At 49.4% G+C, this 26577-nt stretch overlaps 1 protein-coding gene across 7 annotated transcripts in view; it reads right to left on the bottom strand.

Moving 5' to 3' along the window:
• Positions 1-1893: 1893 nt before the first annotated feature.
• Positions 1894-26577, bottom strand: part of ADCK1 (aarF domain containing kinase 1) — a 134984-nt gene continuing 110300 nt past the window's right edge. For all 7 annotated transcript variants that reach the window (XM_007067416.4, XM_043548891.1, XM_037900767.2 and 4 more), the window contains 5 exons: positions 23646-23762; positions 10526-10675; positions 9978-10175; positions 4593-4786; positions 1894-2957 (listed from right to left, as the gene is read on the bottom strand). In XM_007067416.4, coding sequence (XP_007067478.2) covers positions 2786-2957; positions 4593-4786; positions 9978-10175; positions 10526-10675; positions 23646-23762 — 831 coding nt within the window. In that variant the 3' untranslated portion in view covers positions 1894-2785. The remainder of the gene's footprint in view (positions 2958-4592; positions 4787-9977; positions 10176-10525; positions 10676-23645; positions 23763-26577) is intronic.

Below are 26577 nucleotides of genomic sequence, written 5' to 3'. Positions count from 1 at the left end.
GGGGTGTGGTCCCATCTTCTGCTACAAACGTCTGCTATGCCTTTGGGGAAGTTGCACCATCTCACAGAATCTGCTCGCTGTCTGGAAAATGGGGGAATGAAGAGGACCTGCCCCTCACAGGTGGAGCCCAGACATTACTGTGATGGGTGTGTTTAGAATGGTTAGTGTGAAGGAGCTGCAGGAGCTGCTAGAACATGCCCTGTTCAATAGGTGACCATGAGCACAGGATTCACTGGACTTCACTGTGTGATTTTCAGTTCCTTACAAGGGAGTAAGACAGCTATTTCTTCATAACCCAGTTGGTCTAGCCAACAAACTGCAATCACATAAGTAATTGCATGGACCTCAGTGAGACTATTTGCGTGAGCAAGACTCTCTCATGTAAGGGCTGCAGGATCGATCGCCAGGGGCTTCCATAGCTCCTTGCTAACTCAGGCTCCCATCACTAAAATTATCACAGGCCAGTTTGCAGGAGAATTCAAGTGACAGTGAAACCCAGACCTTTCAGAGGTTTGGCCTGGATGCATCTCTGAACTGGGCTAGAATGCTGGGGAAAGGTTTGACAGGACTTCTTGCTCTAACTGGTTCTCCTTACACACGTAGGGAGAGCTCAGCTCCTTGTTCCTGCTCCTCCTGTCAGCTAAGACCCTAGGCAACCTGGTTACCAGCTGACAGGCTAATGAGAACAGGCAGGGGGGTTGGCCTGGATGTGAGGGACGGGTTGAGGTTTAGATTGCAGTTGGTAGGAAACACACACACTTCAGCATTTGCAATTTAACCTACCAGACACTGTGGCTAACACACTTCTTTGTAGTAACCAGCCAGATGCACATGCACACACCTGCTTCAACATATTCAGAGATACTTTCGCAATCACGGACACATTCACGTGCGCTCACAGGGTATGCTTCCGACTTGCACACGTTCTCTCCCCCACTCAGTGACAGATTTCCACACGTCCTGTGTCACAGGTCGACACTCCCCAGCAGTCATACACGCATTCCCTCTCACGTGAACAAACATGCTCCGTGGCTTGGCTTTCAGAATCATGCCAACAAGGAAGCCAGTCTCTTTCACAAGCAGCCCCTCCCCAGGCCTCATTCTCCTGTGCTGACAAGCACCTCACTCAGTCAAACCTGTTGACAGGGCAAGCTGCTCAAACAGCCACTTTGTGCCCAGCATGGGAGGCGCCCCTTGCAGAGATGGTCCATGAGGCAGCCTGAAAAGCCCCTCCCTTCCCATGACCCCACGTGCAGTTTGTTTCCCAGCATCCCCCCTTCAGCCTTCCCTGGCAGTGTGGGGAGGACCCCACAAGTCTGACCACACTGAGCCTGTATCAATCACTTCTGTTTGCAGGACGCTCCAGAGAGAGCAGGCATGTGGGAGGAGAACCTGGTGACACGTGGCAGAAGTGAGGCCTCTGCGCAAGGCATTCTGGGGCTTGTGTCCTGGTGGTGCGCTCAGAGCGATGAGGCCCATACTCCGAGAAGTGGCAGGTTTCCATTTGAGCCAGGAGCTGCACAATGTCGCAAGCAGTTCTGAGCCGAGCCGCTCCATGTGTAACGCTACGGCAGTGCTGGCTCTGGCTGCACGTTCCTGTGGCCGGGGGAGGAGCTAGGTGTGCGGGAATGTGTGGGGTAAGAGTGGTGAGTTACCCGGGCAGGCTCCATCACCCCCACAGGAACGCATGCCTGACTCAGCAGCAGCTGACCTTGAGCTGGACCACGTCCATCAGACAGGGTGAGGTGGTGGAGCGAACAGAGCGGCGGTTGATTGGGCTTGTAAGGGACTAACAGCACCAAGTGACAGGTTACGCTCAGGGAAGGGGAAACCTAAAAATGGGGCTGGGGTGAAAGGGGTGGGTAGCCACACACTTCTCCCCCTGCAGGACTCTAACATGACACCCTATTTATTTTCCTGTGCGACAGTACAGTACAGTGCACATACATCACCAGCCACAAGATGTGAGTTCTCAGATGAGATTCCATGGCACCTGCTCCCTGAGGAGTTCAGAGGAGAGTTTGTAGCATTACCTCCATGTTACATGTGGGGAAACTGAGGCAAGGAAAGCACTTGCCCAAAATGACACAGTGACTCCATAGCAGAGCTGGGAATAGAACCCAGAAAAATCCTGGCTTCCAGACCCTTGCTCTCACCATTAGTTCCCATTCCCTCTCAGAGTTGGGAATAGTATCTAGGAGTCCTGGCTCACAGTCCCCTGCTCTAACCACTAGATCATTCTCCCCTTAGAGAAAATTCCTGTAGATTTCACAGGCATTAAACCAATAGGATTCGGTACAAACTACTGAAAACCCTACTGGATTCCATAAGGAATTATTTCCTCTCTAGGGGGTTTGAACTATCTTGGAGAATTCTAGGGCAGGGATGCATTTCTCTTAAATGCTATAGGATGGTTTAAAAGGGGAAGGGGCTAGAAAAAGTTCTCCTTTCCTATTCAAGTCTACAGGATGTTTCCATAATGGTACTTCCCAGAGCTGGGAACAGAGACACTCCCAGGCCCCCTGCCCTGCCCACTAGATCATACTTCCACCTCTCTCATTGCTAGAATAGAACCCAGGAGCCCTGACTCCCAGAGCCCCTGCTCTCCCGTCCCCCTCTGCTATAGAGAAGCTTATGCTCTGACAGCCACAGCCAGCACCATGCGTTACAAGAAAAGAGTCTCAATAGCTTTTGTGGAGTACGGACAGGAATGGTCAGGAAGGCAAGTGTGCTGCGGAGAATGGAGGCGAGCAATAATTGCCCAGGCTTCTCCCACCAGTTCCTGTCAGTACGGAGAATGGTGCATCCGGATCAGGAAAGCAATGACCCAGTTACCCAGCTGGGACCCCTTCAGCCGCAGGAAGAGTTCATATAAGTTGATCTGCCACAGGCTCAGAGCTTCTGAGAGAGAGATCTTGGCCTTTCTGTACAGGGAGTGAGACTTGCTCCTCTGATACCTGGGCAAGGGAGAGAAACAGCTGCATTAATCTCCCAGGACACAGCCCAGCAGCAGGATAGATCTTGAACACCAGGAGCTCCTTCCCCTCCCCCCTCTCCCCCTCTTCCGCCCCTGGGTGCCAGTTGTCTGCCAGGATCCCAGCCTTTGAGTATCCCTACCTCTGTGGGATCCCAATTGGCTGGTAGGTCAGGGTTTCCTGGGTTAAATGTTCCCCAGGAGAGGAACGGTCTCTCCCAGCAAAAATGGGAGAGAGGAGAAAGTTTGCACAAGTGCAAGGAGCTTGAGATCAGGAGTTAGGAACTCCTGGGTTCTGTTTCCACAGCTGATGCTGACTTGTCTTTGCCTTCCCTGTTCTATGCCTCAATCTACCCATCTTTAGTGGGGTGGTGGGGTGATAGCACCTTCCTTCCCCCATCCCAGGGACATTATTCCATTAGTCAAAGTGTTTGACATTGCAGGGGGCTATCCAAGTGCTAATTATTATTATCAATAATAATAGTTAATGATAAGCACTCACCACATGGTTTGTGTTTATGTAATCAGATCCCTAAACAACACAACATTCGACTGGTCCTTATAGAGAATCATCACTGCTAACACTGCTCCAGGGCCTCTCGCCTAAGGCTCTCAACATTGCTGGGAAACATGCACTCTCCTGGCTCTTGTAAACACAGTACTGGGCCCCTCTCCAGTAACTCAAGTTAACAGAGCATCACGACGCCCTTGTGAGGCAGACATGTAATTGTTATCCCTACTGTGCAGATGAGGAAACTGAGGCACAGAGAAATTAGATCATGGTATCTGGCTGGTGAATCTTGCCCATATGCTCAGGGTTCAGCTGATCGCCATATTTAGGGTCGGGAAGGAATTTCCAACCTGCCCTGGAGGAAAGAGGCCCTGGAGGTTTTTTGCCTTCCTCTGTAGCATGGGGCACGGGTCACTTGCTGGAGGATTCTCTGCTCCTTGAAGTCTTTAAACCATGATTTGAGGACTTCAATAGCTCAGACATAGGTGAGAGGTTTATCGCAGGAGTGGGTGGGTGAGATTCTGTGGTCTGCATTGTGCAGGAGGTCAGACTAGATGATCGTAATGGTCCTTTCTGACCTTAATATCTAATATCTAGATGACTGACTTGCTCTTTGATTGGCAGCCAATGTCAGAATCAGGGATAGAACCCAGGAGCTGCACCCCCTAACCACAAGGCAATGCTGTGAGACAGGCAGCTGTGAAGTTTGGGTTCTTTTTCCATCAGCCGTTTCTGGTGGGGACATTAATCAGATCTGGGAGGAATTATGATTCCAGAATAAAAAATTTAGTACGAAATCCCCAATATTTCCAGCTTCCCCCCCTACCCCCTTCTCCCCCGTTCCCATTTCTATCTGGCTCCAAGTTCCTGCTGAGAGGTCCTTCTGTATGGAGACCCGGGTGTGGGGTAGGACAGGGGAGAAAGAAGATGAGATTGAGCAAGAAAAAAGGAGGGCGGGGCCTTGACAGACATGCTAATGAGGGGAAGGTTCAGGTAAGACAGGGCTGTTTTAGAAGTTCCAGAGCCGCCATCTCTGCAGAATCTCACTAGGGGAGAAGAGGCAGGAAGGGCCCAGTGGAGGCCGGGGCTCCTGTCTCAGAGACTCACGTGGAAATGGCTCTAATGCAGCAGCGAGACATATTGAGGAAGGAGCTGGCGCTGGCCCGTGTGTGTAGGGCTGACTCAATCCCCCTTAGCAAATCATTGGTCTTTAGCAGCAGCAGCATCTGGCGGGGCACATTGTTGAGGAGCTGGTTGATCTGAGGTAGGTAAGCGGCAGCATTGGTCCGGATCTCCACATCCTGAGCACCGTCACAGCAGAGGGGAATGGGGAAGAAAGAGAGGAGAGAGATGTTAACAAAGCCATCGGAGTCTACTGCTGCTTCTGCAGGGCAGACTGGAAGAAGTGTCTGCTGAGGAGATTGCATCTGTATTCCAGCAGCTAATGGGCTCCAGCCTCCACCTGCTGCCTCTCTGCAGAGGCCCGTCTGCACAGGAGACTGGGGCAGAGCAAACAGAGCAGGTGGAGAGCCAACCTCACCCATGAGAGCCTGATTGAGTCTGTCTTGACCGACTTCGCAATTCGCTCCCATTTGCTGCCTTCAAGCGGCTTCCCGGCCTCCAGCTGGCTGCAGCTCCCGGGTCAGCCACAGCGGGTTGCTCAGTGACTCTGTGCCCCAGCAGCTGGGCAAGTTGCCTCTGCAGGGTTCTCAATGCTTTATTCCCCACCCTCACTCCCACCTGCATAGCGAGTCACTTCGTGATACGGAGACTTCCCCATACGGGGTTAAGAGCCTTTCAGAGTCAAAGGGACTTGCTACCATCAGAAGTGTCTCTCCTCTTGGACCCTAGGTCAGAAGCACCCAGGCCTATATATAGCTCGTCATGGCCCCTGCTGCCTTCAACCCAAGCTTCACCACAACCGCCCCCAGCCGGAAACACTGCCTGCAGCGGGAGAGTGCTGCAGGCACCAAGCAGGACTTAACTGGGTGTTTGGGGAGGATTCCCCACAGCAGCAAAACATATCAGATGGCCGCCCAGCCCAGGCACTTTACCTTTCTGCTCTAGCTAGTAGTTTGTGGTGTACCAGCTAAGCAATAACAGGGTACTGAATTGCGCTGGTCAGGAATTTTTCAGTGGACCTTTTTCTTTTTTCTCCCCACAGGAAAGGGCCAGTTTCCACTAACTTGAGTCCAGAAGGGTTCTCATGTCTGGGAGGGACTCTCTGGGCAGAGAGAGAGACAACCCCACCCCAGGACAGCCACACGCCTAGGGCTTAGAGCACTCACCTTGGGGGCAGGAGAGCTGGGTTTCAATCAGAAAGAGCAGGAACTGGAAGTTGGGTTTCCCACATCCCCAGTGAGGGCCCTAATCACTGGGCGATTGGCTGCTGTTCTCTGCGAGTGCCTTTTTCATGTAAGGGCTCTGTCTCAGTGCGGAACAGGAAGAAGTTTTGAATTCTTTTTGCAGTACAGGAAAACTGAATCCTGTCCAGCTCTAGTACTGAACAGATTGTGCCCAACGCCTGGCATGTGAGAAGGGCTCCCAGTGTCCCTGACTCCAGCCCCAAACACCCTGCCCAAGAGGCAACTGTCCCTCATGTCGGTCTCCCTGACAATCATACGAGGAACATCCTGGGAAAGAGAAGCCTTGCGATGAATCCTGGTGTTGGCCTACAGCCAAACTCTTTGGGGGGGGTTCTGAGCTACCAGAGATGGGCTCTCCCTCCAAAACCAAACCAACCCCGTAACAGGGATCAACCCCATCTCAATATTCCCTCCTTGGCAAAGCGGGGCCTGGACCGAGATAGCAGGGTGAGCCTAGAGGTGCACTGGCAGAGCTGCATGTGTGGGAGCCTAGGACTGGAGTTGCAGGAGGTGCTGCAGATCAGGAATGAGATGCATGGCTGAGCCGTTGGGGGGAAGCTTGTCCATTGCCTGATTACACTCTCCTGGCTCTTGCTAGAGCTGTCAGTCCTACTCAACAAGAATCCCAATGAACCTAGGGCAGTGTAATGGATCTTCACACACATGGGCTTTCCCTGCATCCTCCAGCAGCTTTGGCATGAACCAGAAAATCCAGAAAAAGGTCACTGGAGCATATGAAGGGTTCAGAACCCAGCACGTCACATGCAGAATGCAGCAGAAATAGATTCTTACATAGAATCAGGGTTATCAGGGCCGTCCCTAGCTATTCTGGAGCCCTATGCAGTGCCCCCACAAGGTGGGATGTGAGGCCCAAGGTCTCCACGGGAGGCTGGCTTGGGGGGCAGGGAGGAACCGAACCCCAGCACTCACCAGTGGCACGGCAGGAGCTGGGTTGCTGCACTTCCCGCCACAGGTGAGTGCAGTCCCTGCCCTGCTGTAGTCCTCAGGGGAGTGGGGGTGGGGCTGGGGCAGGGGCCAGGGGGAAGACATGAGGCAGGGGCTGGAGCAGCACGCAGGGCACCCTACACAGCTGCGTACTTTGCGTATGGGTAGGGACGGCCCTGAGGGTTATGGTTGGAGGGGGTAGAGGAAAGGGACAGTTATAAAATAATTTCTCCTCCACAGTGGGTTTGACTGGGGCTGTACTTTTTCCCCATAGTGGCTTTGAGTCCCTTCTATCATGTACATAAGACTTGCAGAACCATAAGAAGTCTCATAAGTCTGGTGTGTACCTCCACCAGGTCAGACCAGTTGTTCACTTCATCCAGTACCCTATCTGCTGCTGCTTTGTTCAGACAATGATCCATCTAATCTGGTGTCCTGTCTCTGACAGTGACCAATGCCAATTACTTCAGAAGGCAGCTTAATAACTCTCAGTATACCTAAATGTTTAACATTATCCCTTATGGTGAAATTCCTTCCTGACTCCAGCTTATGCCCTGAAACATGAGGATCCTCATCAATTTATCCTAGTGGTTCTCAAACTTTTGTACTGGAGACCCCTTTCACACAGCAAGCCTCTGAGTGCGACCCCCCCCTTATAAATTAAAAACACTTTTTAAATATTTAACACCATTATAAATGCTGTAGGCAATGCAGGGTTTGGGGTGGAGGCTGACAGCTCACGACCCCCATGTAATAACTTCACGACCCCCTGAGGGGTCCCGACCCCCAGTTTGAGAACCCCTGATTTATCCCAACTACCATCACTGCAGAGGATGTTCCCTTTTATACAAAATATCTAATCCTTTTTTTGTTGTTGTTATCCTTAACCTCTTTACCTCGTTGATATCATGCGGCAAGTAGTTCCACAGGTTAACTATACTAAAAAAAAACCCCTTCCTTTTAGGCTAAATGTTACTGGGTAATTTGAAACATATTCAATAAGGGCATGTGCTTATGCCAGTTGACAATCTATAGGACTCAACAACTCATGAGACGGCAGTTCCAGAGAGAGCAGAAATTTAAAGATCAAAAAATTGTGTGTTTGAGATTATCACAGTTGTATTTTTACCCTTTGCTTCCACGAAAATCTGGGGATTTGAGCATGGGCCTGGATATTCATTGAGTTTCCTAGCAACAAGTTAAAACGGCAAGTGGAATCTTGAACCTCATAATGGGGTAATGTCAGCCCTTCAGAGCCTGGATAGAAACATGGGTGTTTTGGGGCATGGTGATGAGCAATTCCCATATTTGATTTGGGCACAGGTGCTGTCTTCATGGGTGCTCCAGGGCTGGAGCACCCATGGAAAAAAATTAGTGGGTGCTTAGCACTCACCAGCAGCCAGCTCCCCACTTTTCCCCCAGCACCTCCCACCTGCCAGTGGCCCCGCCGATCAACTCCTCCCTCTCCCTGCCAGCACCTCCCACACGCCACGATCAGATGTTCCATGGTGTGCAAGAGGAGCTGGGGGAGGGGGGACGGGGCATGCTCGGGGGAGGGGGTGGAACTGGACCAGAAGATGAGGGGCGGGAGCAGAGCAGGGTGGGAGGAGGCGGGGCAGGGGTGGGGCCTTCGGGGAAGGGGTGGAGTGTGGCGGGGCCTGGGGCTGAACGGGGGTTGATCACCCCTGGGGAAAGGAAGAAGCCGGCGCTGTGGGAACGGGCACACATTTCACGGGATAAGTACTATTCATTCCCCCTTCCCCCAGCATGCTTACTACATTACCATTCCCCCTGGATGTGGATCCCACACAGATCACAATTAAATAAGTCTGGTACATCTCAGTGTAGTGCTAAATAAGGGTATTTGTCCCCATCACAAAACAACCACATTATGTCATCATAGTTGGTGTTTTCTGAAAAGGACAAAGTCTGGAATAGCAGATGGTACACAAGATAAGGCCTCCGGTGTGCCAGCAGATCTGGAGAAGCAGAGGGTGCTGCAAGACAGCATTTAAGAGCATCATCAGAGCTGTGTGTTACATGGTACCTACCTCCACAATGTCTGGTTCTCGCTGCTGCTATTAACCTCTCTGTTTCACCCCAAAACCGAAAGAAAGGAGCTGCCTTCCCTTTAAACGTAAACTCACCTCCTGGTGTCATAGGGGAGCAGTATGGTATTTGTGACCCACCAGAGCAAACCTTAACTCTGACCACAAAAATCAAGCACGAATCCGCAAAGAGCGAGGAATTTCCACCACATAATTTCACAACAGCCAATTTTAACCCTTCTTTATGAATTCTTACCTGAATATTACATCTTCACAGACACCGCTTACCAAGCAATTCAAAGCCAGCTCATTCTGTCCTCTACCCCTGCCCTCCAGCCAAACTTTGCCACTACAATAACAAAAGCTTCTTACACCCAAATTAAAATACGCCATGTGGCACAACGTGTTTCCCCCCACAAACACTGGCCCACCTATTACTGCCATACGCCTGCCTGATTTCCTCTACAAACAACATGGTTGCCAATTTGTTCATTAGTGTGATGAAGGTGGGTGCTGTGACTGGTAGACAGATGTACATAAGTATAGAAGGACTCGTGACACGTGGACAGAAGGAAGAGGAAGAACTTAACTGGTGATTTTCTAGATTTTTCATGATTGGGTTGATGGGATTTGCACTTAAGCAACCTTGACTTACCTCCCATACCAAACAACCTCTGTCATTTCCAAAGATTTTTGATAAGCATGCATCAGCGCTGACAGTCATTCACATGACTAGCAATTAACACTAATATGTATTATGCTCCCCCGCCGAGCCCCGATGTCTCTTCTGCCCCATACCCAGCTTGGTGTGCTCCCTGCACAGCTGAACTCAGGAAAATTTTCAGAGAAGGGCTAATTTACAAAGGTTTCCTCTACTAGAGCTGGTAATTTATTTAACCAAGAAAATCTTATGGGAAATTTAACTGACCTGTGACGAGTGTGTGTGAGAGACTAGGAGACTAAATTCAGCCATTCAAGTGCATAGCAAAGGGATTCCAGGCCACCTTTAGTCCAGCTCTCAATGCAGCCTCTCAAAAGGCCTGCTAGGGCAGCCATTAATATTAATGTCAATTAACTAGGTGATTATAATGGAGAAAGACACCACAGGAACACGGAGCGCAACCAGGACGTACCTCATTGGCTGTGACTGGAGACCGGTCAATGCCCCTGTTGACAGAGTCCCAGGACCTGGCGGTGAGCATGCACGCGAAGAGTGGATACAGGTCACCTGCCCCTAGCCGTCGGCTGTACTTCTGCACCCTCTTCATATCAGTCTTGATCAGGGACTGCCAGAGCCGGCAATAGTCCAAGCGGAACTTCTCTGTCAGGACCTGGGGCGGGAGGGCCATGTTCCCCAATGGAAATCAATCAACAGCACCAGGGCACAGAGGGGAAAACCTATCCCAACTAGTGGGCGCCTTTAACCACCTCCATGTCTGATATTTCAAGCTTCCAGGCATAAAATCCCATTAAAGGGTGGTAGGAGCTATAGGAAAAATCCACAAGGGGGATCGGCACACCTGGGGTGCCTCTTTAATTCACCAGGGCAATGACTGGCTGGGTGACATAGGAGTCTCTCAGCTCTATTCTGGCCTGAAGCACACAGGCATGAGTGACAGCTCCCCAAAGACAGTGCATAGCATCAGCCTGCTGGCTCCCAGCATCCTCCATGCTCACATACCTGGTAGAGCCCGTGGTCCAGCAGTATAATGTGGGCCTTGCCGGTTGCTGGGCACTTCCTCACAAGCACATTGCCAGGGTGCGGGTCACAGTGTATGAATCCGTTCACGAAGATCATTTCACTGTACAGCTTCCCCAGATTGCGAGAGATCTGAAAGGAGACAGGAGGCAGTCACGGCACGGGATGGGGCTGCCAGCTATTCCGCGGTCTAACAACTACGGGGAGGGGAGAGTCTGCCCGCAGCATGTATGCCAGGGACTGATGACTACAGGGAGCAGTGAGGAGCCAGCTCCTGGCACATACCCTGGGGTCTGATGGCCTGGGGCATTCAGAAATATGGGGGTATCCATCCACGGGACAAACGTGGAGGGGTTTGTGGGGACAAGTGTAAAGTGATTGTCTATGGCATAACTGGAGGGAATTGGCACAAAGGCTAGCTCCATCTGGGTAGAAACAGGGGCATCCATTAGTGGAGAGGAAAGACACAGGGGCAGATGAGGAGGTATATGTTGGAGCAGCCATGGTGGAAGGTGTCTGACTGGGCATCTGTCAAGGCAGAACTGGGCATCAAGGGACAGACACAGGGGAGGAGCATCTGTCTGGGGATGGATAGGGCAGATCCAGGGTGCACATCTGACACAGACAGGGAGGCATCTTTCTCTCTGGGTGGGGTCTGCCTGGGAGAGACTGTGGCTGGTTTCTATAAAGGGAGTGTCTCCCTCCCTACATTGCTCAGTCCGCCTCCCACCCCCTCCACAGTCCAGTGCTAATCTGATTTATGATGTCTGGGAAGATGAAGCGACAGAAAGAGGCTGTTTAAATCATCCTGTCACGGCCATGCCCCCCCAATACTGTGGCCGTCTTATCATCGGGTGATTTTATCACAGTTAAAAGCCTCCTGGGAGTAAGTAAACAGCCCCCAAGCCCAGTGTCTCGCTGGGGCAGGAGCAGCGCCAGGCCCCCCAGTGCACTCGCGCAACCCCTCAGTAACACATACCCCAGCCCCAACCTCACAGCTCTCCCCCGCCCCGAAAGTTCCAAAGAGCCCCCCGCAGGACACCAAACAGGCAATTAAAAGGCAATCACTATAAACGATTCCTACCGCTCCCCATGCTGAATACAGTGTAACCAGCATGCTGAACCCCTCACTGCAGGCAGCCCCCCTGGAAGGGGAAAAGGATCCCAAAAAAGGGGCAACAGGGATTCAAATGCCAAACACCTGTGCACAAATAAACATCACACAGTGCTTTTCAGTGATCACTTTGCCAGCCACTGAAATGCATCCGCCTCTGGGATGGGATGAGGCAGCTGTTTGCCAGCCACAGAGCTACACTGCGCAGTGTTACATTAGGACAAGAAATGAAGATCCTCATATGTTGTTGACTCTGCAGGATGACTATGGAGGATCAGAATGCTACCCAAACTGGAATTTGGAATTAAGACCCTAATTCCTATGGAAAGTTCCTGAATGACTCCCACTGGTGAGGAATCAACATCTTCAGCAGCACAGCTCCCCTATCATCATGCTAACGAAGTGGGGCCAGTACTGACCCCTAATATCACATGGAGGCATTATTACCAGTATTGATTGAAGGGAGAGAGCACCACCTGAATCACCAACACAACCCACTGCAACAACTAGGTGATACTTAGAGTGATCCAAGCACTGTCCCAGATTAAACCTGTTTAGTTTATGAAAGCTGGTGGGATCAAAGTACAACATGCTGTGGTGTGTTAAAAGAGCCAGCTAATAACTGCACAAAAATCAGGGAAAGGCAGCACAAAAGGTCCTTCTTAATCTGTTAATTCATTTAGATGATGGGAAAGAACCTACGCTGGGTTCACAGACCAGTTGGAATGGATCCGGCTTCACCTCAGATTACAGCATCACCTTTTCAATTCAGGACAGCTGGGTTCAAATTCTGTCTTGGGTCCAAAGTGAACTGAATTTCGCTGTCTCAGACTAAACTTTGTAGATTTTGGAGGCTTGGAATAGCCAGGGTTACTGCAAGTCAGGATTGACGGGCATCGGCAAAGCTGTGCATGAGGGCCCAGGGCTGGAATAGTTGGGTAGCCCTATAAGTCAGGGCCCAGGGCTCAAATTCCCACCCAAGTGCTAGTACAATGCAGGGAGTGAGACAGAAAAAGGGTGTAAGTGAGAAGGGCAGGAGCCCCAACCCAGTGACTGCTACCTACAAGTGAATTCCCATCCCAAACATCCATGTCCTATACCCTGCCTTCCTCTTCAAGTGCTGTGAGGACCTACAATGTGAGCAGACTAGGATTCCACCAGGAGATCCCCTGCCCCTCCTCCTGTCCCTCTACCTTCTCCCCTCAGTGCAGCCCTGAGCAGCCAATGTGGCGCATCGGAGCCTTTCCCTGAGCCTGCTCTAGAGAAGCCTTTGCCCTGACAGAATGTCCAACTGAAGTGTGAGACCAGCTGAGCTGGCAGCTGCATAGCACATCACCCCTCTTCCTGCCCGACACACTCAGGGAAGCAGGCACCTGGGACTCAGGCCACCCAGCTAGCTGCATGGAGGCCTTGCTGCAGCTAGACCCTAGAACTGGAATCTCCATGGGCTTTAGAGCAAGTGACAGGAGGGTGTATGTAATGTGTCTGTGTGTGCGCACATGTGTGTCACAGGGAGCATGCGCTGCATGTCCGTGTGTGTGTTGTTCAGTAAGCATACGCACGTGACTGTGAGTCTGTGCCTATTAATACAAACTACTTCCAGTGAATGTGGCTGGAATTTCAAAGGGAATTCGCTCGTTTGGCCACAGTTGCCTCTTTTGTGCTCACTTTCCACCAACATCCCCATGACCAAGCTTCAGTGGCATGATCGATGGTTCACAGAAAGGGAGTCCCAGAGTGTCACAGTCTGTGCCGGGAGTGCTTGAATGCTCATCCACTCAGGGAACACAAATAACAGCATAGGATTTTACCTGACCAATCACCACAATGCAACCCATTTTGATTCTGGAATATTCACGATCAATTCACTGCACATAATTCTTTAAAAATAAAACAAAAAACCACCACTTGGAAAATCAATTGGAGGAAACTGCAATCTACCCCCTCAAGACACTCCAGTGCTGCCGGTCCTGGATAAGGTGTCCCACCCTTATCACTGCTGACCTTATCCCTCCCACACTGACCCAGCAGCCAGGTAAAAAACAGGGAATAAAATGAGATTCAACTTGGAAGAAGGCAGCTAACAGATATGGGAAAATAGCCCCTGAGAACCAGCTACTCACTGGGAGGGAGAAATCTGGTAAGTTGCGAGGCTGAGAGAGCCCAACCATAGGGGTGACGGTCGACAACGAATTAGATAGCAGTTTGCAGTGATCTATGGAAGCACAGCCCAGGCATGGCATCATGGCACAGAGAGGTCACAGCATCCAGCACAGTGAGGCCCCAATCAGCACCAGGGTCTTTAGATGTTGCTGTGATACAATAATAAATAATAATAACGTGGGCATGCCTGGAATCCTGCCTTCACTTCTTATTCACAGAAAGATGTAGACAAACTGGAAGGAGCTCAGAGAACAACACGGTAAATGATTAGGGGGCAGGAGGAATACACTTAGGAGGAAAGATTAACAGAGCTAACGATGTCTAAATTGGCTAAGGGGTGAAAGGGAAGGGACACAATAACAGTCTACAAACATCTGATGGATGTGAACACTGAGGAGGGAAAAGAGCTACTGAGGCCAGGTCTACCATAGTGAGCTTACAGTGGCACAGCTGTACCGACCAGCTGCGCTGCTGTAAGATCTCTCGTGTAGCCGCTCTCTGCCGACGGGAGAGAGCTCTCCCATTGACATACTTAAACCACCCCCAACGAGTGGCAGTAGCTATTGTAGTAAGATGAGGCCCTGAAACATAAACCCTTATATCAGAGACCTGGTATGAGGCCTAAGGCCTGAACTAAAGTAATGGTCAAGACTTTGCTAACATAAAGCAAAGTTAAGCTGTGAGCCAGAGGCAAGGCAAGGCAGCTGGCAAGGAAAGGACTGATGCAGCAAATATATATATATATATATAAATAAATAAAAAAGGTACTGGACACTAGAGATACCAGAACACTCTGATACTTGCACATTCCACACACTTAACAAGGAACAAGCTGACCCACCCCAAAGACAGGGGCAAAAGGGTAACATGAAGGATAGAGTTGTTTTGTTCAAACCAACATGTACACGGTGAGAGGCGGCACCTTACTGTGTAGAGGGGTTGTACCTTGCTACGTAGAGGGGTTGTACCTCAGTACGTCAGGAGTGATGTGTAACTTGTTTGTACCTGTGTATAAGAATACATCCCTGGGGCGGTGTCTTTGTTCGGCCTAGGGAGCAGTGGAGTGTCCCGCCACTGACTGAGCTGTGTCCATTGTCAGGGAGCACATATGTACTAGCAGAACTCTAGACATCTGATCCGGGGAGCTACAGACTGTGTTTCATTTGACATTAAACCTGGCCGGATGCCTTTGTACCTTATCGGAGTCTGTGATCATTGGGGGTTCTCTCGGGGTCTGCTGTGTCAGCTATCTGCGGCAGAGCCGGGGCAGCACACAGAGGAAACACGCACGCAGCTGACTGTTATCAACACTGGATAGAGCAGAGCACCACACTGGTGGCGTCTGACAACACTGGTGACCCCGACCGCTGATCTGGTGAGTAAGCAAGCTGTCTGCTGTAGGAATCACAATCTAACATGACAGAAAACCTTGAGCTAGGGAACCCCCTTAACTCCTCCCTGCAAATCCCCATAGAGTTTAAAAAATATAATGGAGAAGAAACATGTAATGTAATTTGTAAGGCTAGGGCAGAGACTGTAGCCTTAAAATGTAAAATATTGCAAATTATAACCATGGCTGTTAAATGGTTAAGACAACATGCCACAAAATTGGCGGGGCAAGTAACAGTAACAAAGAAAGAGTTAAAAGAATCAAAGGACGCTACAAAGCCCTGAACTTATTGCCTGTCACAGAAGGATCCCGGGGGTGCTGGCTGATAGGACAGTGTCCTTTCCTGTCTCTCCTGCATTTGTTCCTGTCTCTTTAGATCAGAAGCAGATACTAGCTGTTTGCCCTAATTCATCTGTAATATTTGCTAATTATTTTAAGAGATGGCGACACTAACTTCTATTGATCTCATTAAAAGTAAAGGTCGTTGTGCAGCTCATTTCTCAGGGCTCAATATTACCTCCTCAGGCCAAAAGAATAGCATCGATTCTGGAACCTTAATCGAAGGTTAATTGGATTTGTGAGTGTGTTGCTTTTTTTGGTCATTTAAAAAAAAAAATCCTGCCATTGCAGAGACCCAGTTAAACTGGTGTGAAATTAGGAAAGGGCATTGGAGACGTAAAGCCCTGATCTGGAGCTGCTCAGCATCATGGCTCTGAAATGGTCCTCAGTGAGGGTTTGGGATGAGAGACCATAGGTCTTGAGCTTTCCTCTCCAACACTGAGTTGTTAGAATCAAGATACAGCATCTTTGTGTAGTACAACCTTATCGCTGCACACTGACACAGTGTCACGTTGAAATAACATTTGGGGAAGAAGGATGCAGTTAAGATGTAGATGTATTCAGGACTCCTGGGTTCTATTCCCAGCTCTGCCTCACTCTGTGGTTGTGAGAAAATCATTTCCCCTCTCGGTGCCTCAGTTTCCCCATCAGAATAATGGGGAGAATGATACTAATCACCTCTCTGAGCAGTTGCAAGATTAAACTCATTAGAATTTGCAAAGTGCTATGGAGCGGGGTAGGGAAGGGCATAGAGGTGTTATTTATTTATTGTATACATTTGTGCTTTAACTTTGTGACATCTGAAATGGAGTCAGGGCTCACTTTCCCCTAGCTTTATATGGAGTATAGTTCTTTGAATTTAATGTAAAGTGCACCTCCGAGACTCCTTGGGAACTGATTGATGTTGATGCTTGAGATTGACTTACAGTCTGAACAGCCCTCGTCTCTGTTTTAACCATTTGCTGGGTGTCTTTGTACTGCTCAGGAGCCTGTATTGCCAGTAGCAGCTCTCGCGCTCGCTCTCTCCCCTTTCTAGTGGCTGGCACTTTTTGCACTAAGATTTAGCAGGGGCAAATTAAAACGATTTTTAAGGAAACTGCTCCCCAAACTGAAGGGTGAGGTATAAGCAGCAAAAGCAGCTGACCTCTTCAGCATTCTCTTCTGTGCTCCCTTTCTGCAAACACTCCAGCATTGTGAACACACGTGCTCAAGAAATGAGAGGGTCCAGCTTTGGTATACACAACGGAGGACTCCACCTCTGTGCAGGGGGCTAGCCAAGTGCACCACGGAAATCCCACTTGCGTATAAGTGACACATAGGTCTTACATTGGTACTGGGTACAGTGAGGAATCCCACCTTAAGAGAACATTTCACATTGTGTATTTTTCAGCACTCAGAAGAGTGCCAGACACTTTACAAAACAAAGAGGAAGAACCGGTCCGCCCCTGAAGAGCTTACCATTTCAGATGATTCAACGTGTGGAGACAGCAAACAGCAAGAAAGAGATGCGGTGTCGAAGAACAAAGATTATAGCAACAGGTGCATGCAGTTACTCAGCTTAGGTTTCTTAGTGGTTTGCTTTTACTTTTGATTAATATAAAATATATCATTGACTGAATGTTATTTGTAACATTCACAATCTACAGGCAGGTGGCTAGCGACAGGAGGCACACGGTACCATTTGTGTTCCCCGACTGGATGGCTTGTGTAACTAATCGTCACAGCACGAACTACAAGTTGTGAATCTCTCAGTGGAATCTACAATTGGACAGTTGAGCTGTGCTAGTTAGTTACACCAGCTACAGCTCAACCCGTGAGCTGTATGTTCATTTACAACACCTGCAACTTGCACAATCTGCCGACCAAGAGCTCTCTGGGTAAGACAGGTAACAGAACCTCCATTGGGATAAACAGGAGAAGCCCAAACAGAAAGGTTCGGATAAGAAGGACTGCAAGTTTTATGGGGACAAGTCTCTTTAAGTGAGTCGATTAACATTTGAGTGCGTGCAGCGTGGAGGCACCTGCTCCATCAGGGAGGGGGTTCTTTAGAAGGACGTATTCTAAACAGCCTCATTCTTCTTTACTTTCCTGCAGCAAACATGCCATAAGTTCCTGGATCCCTGTTTGCTCTCCCCTGTCCTGGCCCACAAATGTTCTGATCTCCTGAAATAGAGAAGTCCATTTCCAAATAGATCCCGGTCTTATCCCCACACACCCTTCCTTGCCTCTAGATTACAGCAAGCTAATTTCTCTGAGACCCATGCTCCCCTCCCACCGTCAATATCCCAGCTGTGTTCTCCTCCTCAGCTGTGCTTGCACATGAATAGGTAACTGTTCCACAGGCAGATATTTCAGTGTTTGCACTTGTCTTTAGAAATCAAAGCCTTCTCTGATTAAATGCCATTACAGTCCAGCGCTCGGACGGCTCCAGAGAGATTAATGTGCTTTTGGGCAGCTTTAATGATAATCCCGCTACAGACGGCATTAAGTAAATGTCAGTAACCTGGTTTGAAGGGAGCTTTCACCTCAGGGATCCTTTCCATTTAGAGGAGAGAGGCTCAGCTTGCTCTTCAAGGCTGCGTTACTGCATGAGAGAAATCCTGCTTGCTAAGGTCTCCTCTCCTCCCCACACAGTTAAAAATGCTATGGAAGAAGAGTGCCTGAGAGAAAGACTTTACCCGCAGCTCCATACTATTGTTTTGTTGATAATAAAAGAGATAATTGTTTTTTTAAAACTGCATGTGTGTAAGTGAGCAGCTAAGTGGTGTCTACAGGAATTGAGATGGCCTGCGTAAATACTCTGTCCAAGCACAGAGCTACAGTAACTGCACCGACTGACCAGGCCAACAATAGCCCATGGGTTTTTGCACCCCGCAGAGGCAGACCTTTTTTAAAACCAACCACTGGAAACATCACGACAATATCTTTGGGGCTGACACAAAGCCAGCATATTGGGAGGTTTCATCTCAACATGGCACCAACGTGCTGAGATGTGGTAACGCGGCCTTCCCAACAGTGTAAATACGGATAGTTGGAATAAGAGCCAGCTCGAATTTCCAACAAGGCTCCAAATAAACCCTTCCCATCCTCCATGCCACCAAAAGCTTTTGTGAATTGGAAAAAGTGCAGTTAGCTTAGTCTTTATATTATTCTGTCACATCCGGGCACCAAATTGCCCCAGGGAAAGGCAATGCTTGTGGAGATTCCAGTCTGATTGGGAGCAGGAAACCCTGGAAAGCTGACAAGAATGCCTGCCCCACTCCCCCACCCGGGCTTTCCCAGACAAATTTGCAACCCCAAGCTGTTAGGACAGAAGTCAGATAAGCAGCTGGACTTTAGGAGGCTCAACTTGCACTGACTCTCCAGGCTTCCAGAGCTGAGGTGGACCCACCACCCTAGAACTTGGAGACGCTCACTTCCAAATGTGGATCCAAATGTTGCTCTGGGCCCTATTTCTAATGGGCCAAAACCAAACCCCAGATCCAAACTCCTCAAGACTTGGGGAATGTTACAATCTGAATCAGAATGTTGTGGATCAGACTCATCTCTGCTTCTGACATTCTCCTATCACCAGGCTTTGTGCAAGGACTTTATCTCAGGGTGAAGAGAGCTGCATAAGACACATCTCCCCAAAGGAAGGGAGAAGGCACATCTGAATGGCTGACCAGGCCTTGTCTGGGAGCAGGCCAAAATCAAGCTAGTAGGTGGTCACATCTTTCTAAAGGCTATCCCTACTTATAGCATGACAATCTCCATCTCCAAAATATCAATGGAGCTCCTTGTTGATTTGCTCTTTTGCAGCAGGAGCTCTTCTATGCTGGCCGGACCCTGACAATACAAGATATGGGGGCTCCAGCAGCAAGCAGGGAGGGAGAGGATTGACCCCAGTCTTTAAGAAAAGTCACCAAGTGGCTGGCTCAGGGGGTTGGGCATGAAATATAGACCCTTGTTCTTCTAGGTTACCAATTCCAGTGCAGCCTCAGGGCAGAAGCAAGGAGCAGGGTGGATCAGAGGGCTCAAGGGATAATGGGATATGGAGCTGTCCGCTCTCTCTCTCTCTTGGTCTATGGTGTTTTTAAAGTACCTTTCACTATGGATTTTAAGTGCCAGACCACTAGGTTGCCAGTTCAAGTCAGGCATTGGCACTCTACGTTACCAGCCTCAGCAGTGAGGCCAAACACTGAACAGGTCATGGAACGTGAACTCCCCGCTCCTCCCTAGAAGGAGTTGCTTCAGAGCAGTGGAAGGCAGAGAGGCCTTCAGTCTTCAGGCTGTCAATTTGGCACCACTCACCAGCATCGAGTTCACTCTGAAAGGAGTTTCTCTCACAGAGCGGCTTGAGTGCTGAGGAACAGGCACCCACCACAGAGATCAGTCCAACAGGAAAGGCTGGATCTCAGGGCTAACCATGCTGAGATGTTTCCTAATTATGTTTCCATGACTAGAGCTGGCTGCTCCTGTCTGGAACAAACTGGTGGCCAAGCCTGATTATATGGTTGATCAAAGCAAGGCTGCGAAGTCCCCACTGGGTTAAGGTGAACGGAGGTGGGTGAAGGATCTGCTGGGGACCAGGCTCTTTCAGTCTCCCTTGCTTGCAAAGTCAATGAACCATCAGCGCCTTGTGAGTCACATTGGGACAGCTCTTCACAGACCAGACATTTCACAGCGCTAGTCACAGATGCATTTATCTTGGTAAACACAAGGCAACTTCCCTATAGCAAAGCCTACACAAGGAAGGCAATGTGTGTGCTGTGCACACTGCTGATGAGACACATCCCCAATGCTGTGGGGTTCGGATGCAGACCTCAACCAACCTGTGATGGGGCACGTACCCCACACAGGCCCAGAAGGGGTTAACGTGGGCATGAGAGGCCAATTAACATACCCGGCAGCACCTGCAAGAGAGAGGGACAGAGAAAGCTAGGCTGAACTGATAATGAAGACCAGCTGGGGAGGGGCTGGGTGGTGATTATAATGCTGGGAAGTTTGTAATAGAAAGGGGCTGCCAGGAGAGAGTCTGCACTCACTCTTGGGGGAACAGAAGAAGTAAGAAGCCATCCAGGGAGGCAGCAAGGAGTAGACCTTGCTGTCAACTACTGAGTTTCTGGGCAGGAACCAAGAGTAGACGGAATCCCCAAGAGAGTAAGGACCACAGAGCCCAGAGACAGAGGGAAGACATGCTATAAGGTCTTTGGACTATAGCTTGGTTGGATTCTGTTATCCTGGAAGGGGTGGACTAAAGCACTACCTGACTGGAGGGCCAAGCTGCAGGAAGAGAGACCACCACAGCGACAGCACAACCGTTGGCAGTGGGTGCCATTGGGGAGACAGCCGCTACACCATGCCTGGCCACAAGGAGGTGCACCTGCGGTGAGTGAACCCCGTGACACAGCCTAGGGATGCAAACGTGCATGGCAAGGCTAAGGGCCTGAACTGCAGCTCCCAGACGGGAGCCCTGCACTTGGGTGCAAGTGCTATTAGAGAGGTTCCACTGTCTCAGCCAGCTGCATGTGCCATGTAAAGAAAGTGTGTGCAAGTGAGTGAGGGACTACGCCGTCAGCTGCCAGGGGGAGCTGGGTGAGGAAGCTCTCTGAATAAAAATGGGGGCCTGACCAGCCATTTTGCAAGGAAAATACAAAGTATTCTGCACTTGCCCTTGTCTTGTCTGACATGACAAGAAGCCTATGGCTGGGAGGGGCGTGCCTCCTCTCAAATTCAGCATCAAGGTTTGCCTTGTTTTGTTCCTCGCACTTTCCCAACTGAACTCCCCAGCAGACATATTTCAGAAGGCAGCTGCCTTCCTTTATTGGGAAAGGGACAGTTGCCTCTCATTGGCTCACCTCACTACAACATAAAGGAACAGGTGAAATGCAGATCAGCTGGGAGGGGTAGGAAGACACTAGTCCTGGTCCCCACCTGCTCAATGCTGCCCTGACAACTCTGTGTGCCTCGGTAGTCAGGGAGGTGTCTGATGCCTTCTGGGAACAGTTGAGGGGATACAGACAACTTCCTAGCCGAGAAGGGGCTAACACACACATAGTTCCCTTCCCCCAGCTGTTCTTTGGAACATCCTTAATTGACGGTGAGTGAACTCTGCCACGGATAAAAAGGGAGGGGAGGGACGAGGCGTCCAGACTTCAGAGACGAGCGGAGGGACAGATTAAGTACAATTGATTTTATGCTGTAGCTCTTTGATAGCTAGTCAACCAAGTGGTGCTTTGAGGCTCATCAATAGTGCACAGGGGAAAAGGCTGGCAGCACAGACTCAATCAACACTCACAGATTGGGAAGGGAGGGTTGACACATCATTCAATAGCTCAAAAACCTTCCCCCCGGCCTGTTCTCAGCCCTTTCTGGTGGTAATATCTTGCTTTCCTCCAGTCCCTTTCATGTCAAGGAACCCAAAATGCTTTATCAACTTCCATATATAGAAAACACTTCACCCTTCACTGAAATGCTGCCACCTCTGGGATGAAACATGGCAGCTGTTTAATAATGTGTAGCAACATTATACAACTGTTTAGGACAGGAAGTGATGAGGAAAACTGTTCTCAGTTTCAACCACAGAGGGGACTAGAGAAGGAGATTTAGGGAAGCAGAATATAATGACCCAATTGGAATCTGAGAAGCACACCAAGGTTAACACTGTGACTCTTGCAAACTCTTTAATAACCATGATCTGCTATGACCTCTGTTCTATGGCTCTTTCAAAAGATGCTATCCAAAGCCATGCAGAGACCCCTAAAACTTGTTAGGGACTGTCAAGGTTCCTTCCCCACTCTGAACTCTAGGGTACAGATGTGGGGACCTGCATGAAAATCTCCTAAGCTTACTTTTACCAGCTTAGGTTGAAACTTCCCCAAGGTACAAACTATTTTACCTTTTGCCCTTGGACTTTCGCTGCCACCACCAAACGTCTAACACCGGTTAGTGGGAACAAGTCCGTTTGGAAACGTCTTTCCCACCAAAATCCTCCCAAATCTTACACCCCCTTTCCTGGGGAAGATTTGATAAAAATCCTCACCAATTTGCATAGGTGAACACAGACCCAAACCCTTGGATCTTAAGAACAATGAAAAAAACATTCAGTTTCTTAAAAGAAGAATTTTAATAGAAGAAAAAGTAAAAAGAATCACCTTTGTAAAATCAGGATGGTAAATACATCCATCTCAAAACATAGAGAGTCCCTCTAGGCAAAACCTTAAGTTACAAAAAGACACAAACAGGAATATCCATTCCATTCAGCACAGCTTATTTTCTCAGCCATTTAAACAAAACAGAATCTAACGCACATCTAGCTAGATTACTTACTAAGTTCTAACACGCCATTCCTGTTCTGTCCCCAGCAAAAGCATCACACAGACAGAGAGGGAGGCTTTGTTTCTCCCTCCCCCCAGCTTTTGAAAGTATCTTGTCTCCTCATTGGTCATTTTGGTCAGGTGCCAGCGAGGTTATCCTAGCTTCTTAACCCTTTACAGGTGAAAGGGTTTTTCCTCTGGCCAGGAGGGATTTTAAAGGTGTTTACCCTTCCCTTTATATTTATGACAGGGACGTAAGCTAAATTCCAACGTTTCAACTTAAAGGCAAAAGTCCCACCAGCACCCCCACTTTACAGAAGGTTAAAGTCCTGCCAAAATGCAGAAGAGAGAAGAGGAAGGATGCTGTGTCAGAAGGTGACTCTGTTTCCTAGGATAACATGAATTGCCATCATGGACCAAACCAACAGTCCGCCTATTATCTGAGCAAGATACTCACCCAGTGTCCTGTCTCCTACAACGAACCACAGCACAGACTGCAGAGAAAGATGTGAACTCCCTTTAGTCAATCCATACAACTCTCCAATCCTACAGGGTAGATGGGTTGGGGGGAACCTTTCTGATCCCAGCAAGTGGTCATCTCTTATGCCCTGAAGCACAAGAACTGAGAGTTCTCTCTCAGATGTGCCACTGCAGATGCTGTTCCATTTATGTGCATGTCATCCCTTTTTGGTTCTTCATGGACGATCAGCCTCAGCGATACCACGTCTAATAACATCACCATTTCCATCTCTATGCAACACCCTCAGTGTCTGACCTCAGAGATGGGTGACAATTTACCTCATTGACGTCGATGCTGTTCCTCTCCATATAGGCCCTGTCATTCACCTGCCCACCTTCCACAAACTCCATGAGAAGGACGCGCCTGGTAGACAGCTCCCAGTAGATCCTAGGGACCTGGAATGGGACAATGGAACGTTCGGCCAAATCATGGGACAGCAACAGCAAGGGAATCATGCATCAGTGAGGAAAAGAGGAAGGAAGAAACGAACTTTATAGTGGAGGTGAAAAGGGACCCATGTTCTCTCCCTACTTGCAATAAGGGATGCCACCACATCCACCCACATGGGTGCTTTCCCTTGATTACTTTAACTGCATTTAATGCTGATGAAAAGCACTGGAGACCACAGGCCTCTCCCCTCAGCACAGTGAGTGTGGGCAGAGACAACGCACCTAGACATAATACCAGGCACTTTAAAACCACAACCGTCTCAGCAACTCCATCTCCTGTCCACATATAAGGACTGACTCTCCAAGGCACTGAGCACTTGCGACATCCACTGGTGTTCGTCGGTGTTGTTAGACGCTCAGCCCTTCTAAGGGTCAGACATTTAACTATTACCTGTTGCATGCGTCTGAATCACACTGTCAGTTCCTCCAGGAAAGAACCCCGGTTCTTATTTGTTGTGCACAGTGCACACTTACACAGCTCTATAAATGATAAGTAATCATCATCAGTATCTCGACAGTGACCTTTGGAACACCAATGGACCCAGGCGGACAAGCACCATGCACTTCAGGCTGTCAGCAATTGAAACGGGAGAAAAATTAAGCCTCACAAATAAGGGGTTTGTCACGGAAACCCTGGGAGACCCGTAGGCATCTCACTGCACATGTGACATTGTCACACAACCGCAAAAACGTCACAGTGCTTTCTGCTCAAGCTGCAGTAAATTGGGCTGAGTGAGGTACAAAGAGGTGGCCCCAGTGTTGGGGCCCCAGTAACTGGGCCCCAGTGTTGCACGGAGACTCGGCATAACCGGAGTCCTAAACCAGCTTGGCTCCTTTTCCATAAGCACCAGCTTGCACCTCCTACCACGTTCTGTGCAGGCTGAGACTCCTGCTTTCGCCGAGCGAGCCAGATTGCCAATGCTCCCACTGGAAAGAGCTTCACCTCACGGCACCCTCCAGTAGCAGGGCTAAGCGGGAGCCACATTAGCTGAACGGATGCTCTACACTACGGAGTGGGCCCCCTACCGCCCACAGCAAGGGTCCATGACCCTGAGGCAAGCCTGGGAGAGGAAAGCAGTGCTGCCCACCTAGTATGACTGAGGCCAGGGGAACCAGCCATGCCACTGTAGCTCATCACAACCCCTAAGCTGACTGCATTTGTTTTATAACTTCAGTTCTGAGGGGCAGTAGTTAGTGAAAGTGCCTCCAACCTCATCTGCTGCCCTCTAGAACTCCAGTTCTTGTTCTCCTCACAGCTCCATGAATACTCCTCACTCCTGACCTGCAGCCTTCCCTGCTATTCCAGTCCTATGCCCACCACACCTCAATCCTGTCCCCTAGCAGCCCCTGCTATTCTGTCCTGGGTCCCTTTCAGCCAGCTCTTCCAGGGCCCCTCAGTCCTGCTGTGCAATGCTCCCTACAGCCATCATGTGTTGGCTGCCTGGGATTTGAAGCCGTATGTCCAACATGAAAGACAAGGGCACTTACACTCAGTCTCCCCTAGATCCATCCCATCTGGACTTTTATTATTTTGAAACTTGTCAGGAAGTTAAAAGCCCCATAGCCACTGGACACGGACTCCAAAATTAACAGGTTCCCAAGCTCCTGCAGTTACCTGCAGCACTAGCTCCTAAACACACTGATCCCAATGGCCTTAGAGGATTTCAATTCCAAGCTGACACTCATCCCCATCTTGAGATTTACAGTGGAGGGTTATAAGGGTTACTAAGCCCCATACAAGCATTTGGAGATGTGAGACAAACGCTTTGGTGATTCTTGAATTACTCACAGATGTTTGGCTATAATGCCAGTGCATGGAAACAATTTATCTCTGGCTTTAAAAGCTCAACTGGGTTCACAGCAAAAATCCACTCCCTAGCTTAGTTGTGTGTTTAGGAATATTAATGATACAGGAGCCCAAATCTCCTGTTGCCTACGTGTTGATGAACACATCTCAGAATCGGCAGGTCAGATGGGAGAATCCATTATTTAGCCATCTTGCCATCTGTTATTGTTACCTGTATAAATATCCTGACAGTTCTTTAAACCACGAGGACCTGATTGGCCATGTCCATGGGGATTTACTCCATAATATCCTACTTACACAGCGATGGACACAGCTCTCCAAGATGCATCACTTTTGATAAGCATCTCCTCAGCAGAATTGTTGGTCCTTGGTCTCCTGCCACCCCAATGTCCTACTGGGTTGTAACTGTGTCTAGGGAAAAGCAGTCACATGATGCCACTGAGCTCCAAAAGGATCGTCCCATGCCCACAGCCAGGATATGAGGAATGGCAGGACAGGCAGGAGGGACGAGGGAAGCAACACCCTGCAAAATCTGATGAAAACTCACATGGTCTTCGGCATCTGTCACTTCCACCAGGAAGTGAAAGGCAAAGGGAGAGAATTGTGCTGATGCATGCGTGCATATGTGCTCGTGTCATGTAAGTGCATTTGTTCGTACGTGTGTGTGTGTGCGCGCAAATGCATTTGCATGCCAGTGTCTGAGTGTGCATATGAAAAGGTTTGTTTGTATGCACATGTGGAAGCATGAGGATGGGAGTTGTGCATGCGCGTTTCAGTGTGCGTATGTGGGGTGAATTTGTGCACACCCTGAACATTTCAGTGGGGGACCTGTGGGCGTATGCACATACACACATGGCTGTCTATATGGTGATGAGCATGAGAGGACTATATAAGTATGCATGTGGGCAGATAAGTGTGGTGGTTTTTGAGGAGACAGATGTGTGTGTTGCTGTA

This window comes from Chelonia mydas, chromosome 6 (assembly GCF_015237465.2).
Source record: "Chelonia mydas isolate rCheMyd1 chromosome 6, rCheMyd1.pri.v2, whole genome shotgun sequence".
NCBI lineage: Eukaryota > Metazoa > Chordata > Testudines > Cheloniidae > Chelonia > Chelonia mydas.
Note: the sequence above shows the minus strand (reverse complement) of the source record. Positions and strands in the feature narration are given on the sequence as shown.